Raw genomic sequence first — 8,775 nt, forward strand, 5'->3', positions numbered from 1 at the left:
AGCAGAGCTTCCGGCCGCAGTCATACCCCTAGCCCAGCCCACAGACCTCAGGACGGCAAGCAGAGGGCCATCTCAGCACGCTTTTATTCACTCACTGACCAGTATTTACAGAACTGCATGGCAGGACTGCAGGGCAGGGCTGCCGCACCATCTCCCCCACAATCACTATATACAGATAAGGGCCTGCTTGGATCACCTAATCTAGCAGAGCACAGGGCTGTTTGGGGCTGGAGCTTGAAGCAGTGCTGAGCTTATGACCCACTGTCATCAAGCCCTATGGGAACTAACCCATCTTGACCCTGTCCCCTACCCTGAGTACCCTGCAAGAGGCCAAGGAAGCTGACACAGTAAGGAGAACTGAGTAGTGCCAGCTTCATTCAAGCAGCCCTGTCTCTGATATCCCTAAGAGGAGGGAGACATAGTAATACTGAGGGGCTTGGGTAGAGGCTCCTCTGAGCCCCAGAGACAGTGATTAGGAGCCCAAGGTTGGCCCATAGTCAGGGCCACAACACTAAAGGCAAAGAGCCCCAGAGCCTTGCTTTGACAGATTAGCAAGTGTGGATGGAACCAGAGCAGTCTGCATGCCACTGGGACAATTCAACACTTCTCTCCACTATAGCTGTGGGACCCCGGTAGGCTGTGCATCCTACTAGGACACCCCATGCCCATTCCAGCTCAGCAGCCAGGTCCCTGAGTTTGGCTCTCTCCCAAGAGGAATTCACAACAAGGACAGGCTAGTAGCTGGGGCTAGAGCACCAGGGCCAAGGCCTTCTCAGTTTCCTAGTTGGGACCCTGGTGTCATCCCCAGCAGGAAGACAGCTGCTGGGAGAGAAAGCAGAGTCAGAAAGCTGGCCATGATAATATAGTGGCAAGAAGGGCAGGAGCCCAAGAAAACAGACATTTCCAATAGGTAAAATGTATATCCTGCTGCTCCATGGATGGTCGTGGAGGCCATAGCACCCTCCAATTCCAACAGCTGCTTCCTGCGCATCATGGGACTGACTTGCCCTGCCAGGCCCCAGAGCACAATGCAGGATACACAGCTCCTTCCCACTCCCAGGGCCTGGGCCCTTGCTGAACTATTCATTAATACTGGGAAAAGAAGAGTGGGGCAGGGAGGGCCCTGGTAAGGGCTTTGTGGCAAGAGAGGCTGCAGTTAGGGCCAGAGGTCCTCACTGGCGTTTGGCCTTGTAGGGGCGAGAGCGTTTCCGCCGGTCAGGCTTCCGCTGTTTGTGAAGCCGACCGATGCTGACCCCTTGGCGGCGCCGCACTGAGATGTTCTGTTCCACTAGGTTGGCCAGCATACCTGTGGGAAGCAGAAACTCCTAAGTAGGTGGCTGGCTTCCAGGTTCCATGTGCTTTAGCCTTATCAACCTCAAAAGAATTCTTGAGGGGTGTGCATGGGGAGTTGAGGGACATGACACTCAGCAGGGGAGGACAATGAAGACACAATAGAAGCCCCCTCACCTTCCTGAGCCAGCATGGAAATGAAAGTACAGATAAACTCGTCATAGTTGTGGGTCCTTCGCTGGTCATCAATCTGTAGGAAAGAATGTAAGTGACGGCACCAGAGCTCCTCAGAGCAACTGTCCTTGGGAGAAGACAGAGGGACAGGCAGTAGAGGGATTACTCACCTTGAACTTCTTCCTTTTCTCCACTTCCTCTTTGAGACAAGCCTCATAGTTTGCAATCTCAGCTTCCACACACTTTAGTAGTGCTAGCAGCTCCTGCCAGAACCCAACATTGTACCTTAAGGGTCTGACTGGCACCAAAGCTCCATTACCAAAAAGCAGCTAGAAGCAAGGGTGTACAGTCATAGTCCAAGGGCTACTGAGGCCACCCAACCCAAAAAGGCTGTCAGGCACCTGGCTGGCTCTAGCCACCAACTTTCACAACAAAATTCCAAACAAGAACCCAATACCAGCAGGGCATGGTGGCTCACACCTTTAATCACAGCAGGCGGATCTTTGTGAGTTCAAAGCCAGCCTGGTCTACAAAGCAAGTTAGAGGACAACAAAAGCTACATAAAAGAGAAATCCCATCTTGAAAAAAAGGATCTAGTACCTAGGCAGTGTGGCCCTGGGTCTTTGCCTCTACTATGAAAAGAAAGCTGAAAGAGAGACTCACCTTAGGTGAGTACTTCTCTCCGCTCAATGGCTCACTGGGCCTGTTCAGCACAGACTTGTCTCTGCTGTCTGTGGCTTCCACCACCTCCTTCTCCTCTAGGCTGCTGGACCCCTGGTTGCCTTGGCTTGATCTGGTAGAAGGTGAGGAACCCTTGCCACCCTCTGGGAGAAGACATAAAAAGATGCATCAGAGTACATGATACTTTAGTAGTCACCTGGCCACCTCCCCCCTTCTCCTCGGGTACACCTAGTGGTCAGTGAGGCACCCAAGGCCCACCTGTGAGTGCCAAGGGGCTCAATACACCATCTTCAGCAAGGTGCAACAGGCCTGTGCTAATGACAGGACCCAGGTCACGGACAGCACGGTTGTAGCGTATGCAGTCAACACGCAGAAGGCTGTCATCCTCTCCAAAGAGCACCTTGGAGATGTGAGAGGTGACAGGGCTAGAGGGCCGTGTGGGGTTGGCCGAGCGGATGGGTGAGCGCAAGGGTGAGTTGAAAGCACTGCCAATCTCAGAGGCTGTGTCCGTGCTCTCATTGCTAGGAGTGGGTGAAGGCTGCGAGTGTGTGGGCACAGCCACAGCTGGACTCCCAGCCCCACTGCTAGTCTTGATGGACAGAGGAACTGAAAGGTCTTTCTGAGACTCCTGAAGTTTCTCAGTTAAGACATTGATGGTGTTGGGCTGCAGCACTGACAGTTGCCCATCTGAAGAATTGCTCAACGATCCTGGCTTCCCTGTCCCCTTCCGCTTGTATCTGTGGGGTTCAATAAGGTAAAAAGAGGGAATGGACCAGGTGACCACACCCAGCAGTGTCCAGAATGGCTCAAATATATCCTCTTCTCCCCAAGCCAATCTGGAAGCTCCTACACTTGGTCCAAGCAATCTGACCCAGCAGTGGCACCCTAAGTGCCACAGTACAGACAGGCCTCAAAGGACTTCTATTCTAGCTAGCTCACTTCTAATCTTCCAATGCTACATTCTCCAATAAAACTGCCATCCTACTTAACAAACCATCTCTCCAACCTCTTCTGCTACCCCAAGTCTTTGAGGTCCAGCTAAAAGATCACCTCAACAAGACATGTCTTGATATATGGTAAGATGCTTACCTCCCCCCTAAACCCACCACAAGTTCCTGAAGACTTGGGGTTTGCCCTTCAGGCCAGCCTCCTAGCCTCCTCCAAGGTCTCGCATTCTCTAAGTGCCTAGTGTTCTCTGTGGAAATGCCTTCTCAGAAAATGCCTTCTCAGATACAGGGTGGAATACACAGAATAGAACCCGAGGCACCCAAAGCGTTTTGGAGCTGGGACTGACCTGATGGCAGAGCTGGTGTTCTGTACCTCATCCTCATCATCCTCATAGTCATCCTCATCATCAGAGTACTGTTGGGGTGGTCGGACCGGACCACGGCTGCGGCCCACACCTGCTGCCAGGTCTTCCTCCTCCTAGGGCAGAAAAGCACAGTATCGAGGAAGGCTACTCACCTAAACTGGGCACGGCATTGCAGCTAGGGAAGAAGGTAACTTGGCTCTCAGCTGTGCAAAGTACTTCTAAAAGAAAAAGAATGCCCTGCCATATGCTTTTGTTACCAGGAGAAACCATCCCATATAGAACCAAGGAGTACACCTATAGCTCACAAAATGGATTTAAAGCCAAAGGAGCTCTCTTGGCCACCTTAAGGCTATGCTATTGTGCTATGGTGGGGACTATGAGTATCAGAGAATAGTCATCAAGGCCCAAGCAGAGTCAAAGAATAACACTGGGGACCCAACACTGTTGCCTCTCATAAGAAAACTTGCCAAGGTGCTTTTTCATCTTACCTGCATAGGCGATTTGGCATAATTGTGATTGTCTAGAAAGGCTGGCAGTCGCTGAACAATAGGGGCAGGGTTTGGGGGAACCCCATTGAGACTCCCTGGAGGCTTCACCACCAGCTTAGATTTGCTGGGAGGACTGTGGGTCGGAACTTGTGGGCATGAACCAGCCACCTCCTCTGCACCATCTGAGACATGGCAGAGTAGACAGGACATTCAGGTGGATCCTTAAGAGAACTTTACAGCAGTCTCCCCAGTCTAGTGACAGTTGTTTCCCCAGTGAAGACGGCTAACAGGACAGGCCACTAAGCTCTAAGTCATGGTTCCACAATGAGATGGTGAAAAAACAAGGCAACAAGAAAGGCAGCCTATAGAAAAAATATTGGGGAGTGGGGGAGGAGGACGGGCAATACGGAGGGGTAGGGGTCTAAGGTCATGACAGTCCCTTACCCTACAGGTGTCCTTTAAGAAAAGCTCACACTACTCTCCCTCAGTGTTTTGAGGGGAATTTCAGACCTCTTGCTGAAGCCCCTACACCACTGCCCAAGTACTTTCTTAAAGTGCTTGGGCCTCCCATGTCAAGCTATCCAAATGGCTGAGGCCCCAAGTCCCTCAAGTACCTGTGTGAGTGCACTCAGAAGCCGCTGGGGCCCTGCCTGCCTCCAGCCCAAGGGGGGACTTGCTGCTTGCTGGCTTGGTCTCCTCGGGCAGTTGTGACTCTTGAGATTTGTGGGTCTGAATCAGCTCCGGCTGTGTTACTCTAATCAGCTTAAAACACAACTCAAAGCTTAGAGGAGAAATGGTAGAGCCAGGTTTCCATCTCAGACAGCTAAGGGTTCTGACCTTACTCATTTATTTGCTAGAAAGTAAAAAGGTCAAACCACGCTTCTTTTTTAAGAAGCTTCCCACCTCTAAGTTTTGCCACCCCTGCAAAGGAAAAAAATGGTCAGTTAACCCTGAATCTACAAGACCCCGTGATTTGGGAATTAGAGACAGACACTACAGTGTTGGAGAGACAGGAAGCAGAGCATATGGCTGGCATGGCGAGGCAAGAGACCCACTCACCTGCTGCAGGGCCTCCAGGACTGTTTGTCGGTTCACCTTCAATACATGTAACCTGGCCTCATACTTGATCCTGCGGTCAGGTACCACAGCCATCAGGTTGAAGCGGATGTCATGGTATGGTTCCCTGTAGTCACAGTGAAAGCCATCAGAGCAGTTCCCACCCCAGCTCTGCCGACAGACTGAGGCAAGTATCTTGTAGTTGAAGGTACAGGCTCTAATCCTATAGGCAGGCAGCAGCCAGTCACATACTCAGAAACCTGAGATGTACCTTCCATGAACTATGTGAGGGGCCTGTCAGGAAGTGAATTAGCACACTTGTGCCACTCAGCCAGCCCCCAAGGCTTGCCCTCCTCTAGCCCAGCCCAGAGCAGGCCACAGGCAGCCTAGGTAGGAAGACAAGGGGTTGGAAACCCAAGACCCAAGCCTGATCTTGCCAGATATACCACATGGCCTTACAATTTACAGAGCATCTGGCACCTCTCTTTCCCTCCTAAAGGAGACACAGTTCCAGAAGGGCACAACAGGGCAAACTGAGGGTCTGTACCCTGCAGTAGCGAGGCCAATTCGTTCCATGATGACCCGCCGGGCTTTATCTGTCCACTCTTCATCCTCTCCCCAGGGCCCTAGGAGAGAACAGGATGAGGAATCAGCAGGTAGGCAATCCTGAGATGGTGTGACCAGGGATAACAAGGAAAACAGATTACTGTGGTTGAGCCAGGTACAAGCTGGTCATGTAACTTGGAGCAAGATTAAGTCATGGTCAGTTAGATGTCTTTGGTACCCACCCAGTTCATGCTACTGAGTCTCAAGAACCTAAGGGCCCTGAGACCCAGATAACCAGAAAGAAGCATGACAAATCCAGCAAGCCACTTCCTCAGGATGCCTACCATGATCAATAGGGTAGACTTTCAACCCATCCAACTCAAAAAGCCGCCCTGTGATAGGCACATAGCTAACGAAATGGAAAGCCTCCATGGTCCGCACTGCACTGAGGCCATTCTGCTTCTCGGGAAGATGACGTGGTTCTGGCCTGGAAAAGGACAAAGTCAGAGACATCCTCCACTGCCCTTCCCCCATATCAGCACCCACAGCTCTCACCTACCTGGCATGGCTATTATGTGCCTTGGCCAGCTCAGGAGCATTTCCAATTGCATATCCTTTGCTCTAAGAAGAGAATAAGGCTACATAAGAACAGATTCTTAAGTGAGCCTCTGGGTGAGGGCAGAGTTCCAGAGAGCAGGCTTAGAGGCATTCCAGGAATCTCAAGCAGCACAGGTAACTTTCCTAAAGGGCTAGTGGTGGCAGATGAGAGCACAGGCCCTCCCAAAGGGAGGAGCCATACTGGCTTTGCACAGTAATCAGTGACTACTGGGGAGCAACACAACCTGCTACAAAAAGTAACAGGAGAAAAAGTCCTGATGTAGGTGACTTGAGTTTCTCCTTCTCTACTATCATCTCCTTTCTTAACAGCAAAGTCTAAAACCAACCACCTTCCCCATAATTTATGAGTCAAACAGATGTTAATTATCATTTGAAAAAGAAATGGCCAAAGAGTACCAAATCTCATGCAGTAGCATTACCAAAGGCTCTGAGGACCAGATGTGCCCAGCCAGTTGTGAGCCATGATTAAGGCACTACAGCATACCTCTGGGCTGAAGCCTTTGGTGAAATCCTTCATTCGACTCAAGGTGGGCCCCAGATCCACACTGCTGCAGTTCAGGAGCACACTCAGCAAGGCATGAGTGGCGCAAGAGTTGGGAATCAGCTGTAAATCAAAAATAGTCACTCATATACCCCTCACACACCCTTTACCGTAAGCTTCCCCAAGCCCACATTCACTGAGAAGACTACAAAAAGATGTCAGCAACCCTCATCAGTTTCCTTTGTCTCGCTCAGTCTTTCCTCATATGACACAGACCAACTAAGTACCAAGTATCTAGGGACGTAGAGAATATCTCCTGAGATACCATCTACTCTAAAGGTATTCCCTTCAATGAAAAAGAGCTAGGTTCTGGTTTGCCATGGGGTTTCCATAACAACTACTCCTGGTACCAGTCTAGCTCTTCTTCTTGCTTCCCCCACTGTCACTTTCCAAGAAAAACCAATTAACAACCAAAAACAAAAAACAGCATCCTGCCCTTCGAACTAGCTCAGAACTCAGCAGACCTGGTGGGCAAAGAACATGTTATTCACAATATCGTCATCAATCACAGATGTATCATCCACCAATGTAGAAACCTTGCGGCGGGACCTGCGTTCTTCGATCCATTTGAACAGGAAGATAAATCCATATACAGGCCTAGAGAAGGAAGAGGCAGGTGACAGTCAGCATCCCCTTCTTTCTCTCCCTAAGTCTGTACTGGGGGTTGGGGACTAGTGCTCTGAGCCCCTCACTCTTATCAAGACTGAATCCAACATGAGCCTGAGACCTCACACCCAGAAGCCTCTCCCAGGCAGTCAAGTGTGAGCCTGATGCTCTGAAAGCCCACTCAGTCGCAGTATGAAGTCTGGGCACGAGAAGGAAATCTGGAGCCAGTGGTCCAGGGAGCACCAAGGTGGAAACAATATAAGGCACAGAAACTCTGGTGAGGAGTCCGCACCAGCTCTCATTTGTAGACCTTAGCCTCAAGCCCCCAAACCAGGGAAGCATATGTACTTCTGAACCAGTCCCTTCACTTCTAGGGAATAAAAGCGGACTTCTTGGATCATTTCTGTCAGCAGACTCCTCTAGTATACAGATCACCAAAACTAGAACCTGAGTTTAGGTCCCTGAAAAGGGCCGTGTCACACCAACCAATCAATGCAGGTCAACTTCGTTTAGAGACATAGTCTCACTATGTAGCTTAGGCTGGCCTCAAACTCAAAGAAATCTGCCTGCCTCTGCCTTCCGAGACCTGGGATTAAAATGGACGCACCACCACACCTGGTCAGGACAAATTCCGCGTGGTGATGAAAGGCACAGCACACGTGGCCATGTAATTAACGGACTGTACACTTATTTTTTAAAAAGGCGCTGTGCAGCCAGAGGCTTCTAGCTGCAACACCAGAAAAGGCAGCCGAACCGTACTCCAAGAGTGGTTAGGGTTAAAACGTGGGTTACTACTTCCTGAGGGGAAGCGCTGAGGGAAGACTGGGAATTAAAAACAAAAACAAAAGTCCAAGGAAGACACACACAAAGAGCGAAGTTTTCTTATGTGACACTTATGTGACATTTTATACTACTACTGCCTCCCTTGAAGGGGTACTATTCCACTGCCCTCTTCCATCCCCCCCCCCCGGAGGTAAGGGCCCAACCACTCACCCCTGGCATTTACTCTGAAGATCATAGATCTCCTCCACCTGCACCCCTTTGACACCTATGATCAGGAAAGAAGAAGTCGGCAAGGCAGCCCCAGGCTCTGCAGCGAGAACGGGGGGGAACCCACCCACACACACACACGCCCCCTAACAGCCAGGTCCCAATGGTCAGAGGCTGCTCTTACCGAAATCTTCCACCAGGAGGGTGAAGAGGCCTGGGTGGGACAAGAGGAGGAGGGATTGTCAGGCAGGAGCGTCCGGGGCCCATCCGGCCTCCCCAGCCCCCGGCCCGCCGGGGCCCCTCCGTACCCGGGTCACTCTCCAACTCCAGCCAGCCCTTATTCATCTTCCCGCGGGGCGGCCCCTCAGCGCCATGTCCAGGCCCTGCCAACCCCGCGCCGCTCCCAACGGGAGCGCCCACTGCACTCGGGGCTCCTCAGCCCCACACAGACAACGGGCCGCGCCGCGTCACTA

The 8,775-nt window shown here is 51.4% G+C and overlaps 1 protein-coding gene across 1 annotated transcript; it reads right to left on the bottom strand.

The window, feature by feature from the left end:
* Positions 1-66: 66 nt before the first annotated feature.
* Positions 67-8,771, bottom strand: Bap1 (BRCA1 associated protein 1). The gene is made up of 17 exons (XM_038349051.2): positions 8,611-8,771; positions 8,487-8,516; positions 8,306-8,360; positions 7,171-7,303; positions 6,650-6,769; positions 6,107-6,168; positions 5,892-6,034; positions 5,549-5,627; positions 5,005-5,128; positions 4,560-4,707; positions 3,946-4,127; positions 3,440-3,570; positions 2,404-2,882; positions 2,128-2,288; positions 1,635-1,727; positions 1,468-1,540; positions 67-1,306 (listed from the first exon to the last, which is right to left on the bottom strand). The coding sequence occupies exons 1-17, from the start codon at positions 8,645-8,647 to the stop codon at positions 1,173-1,175; spliced, it is 2,184 nt and encodes a 727-aa protein (XP_038204979.1). The 5' UTR covers positions 8,648-8,771; the 3' UTR covers positions 67-1,172.
* Positions 8,772-8,775: the final 4 nt, after the last annotated feature.

Source organism: Arvicola amphibius, chromosome 12 (genome assembly GCF_903992535.2).
Source record: "Arvicola amphibius chromosome 12, mArvAmp1.2, whole genome shotgun sequence".
NCBI lineage: Eukaryota > Metazoa > Chordata > Mammalia > Rodentia > Cricetidae > Arvicola > Arvicola amphibius.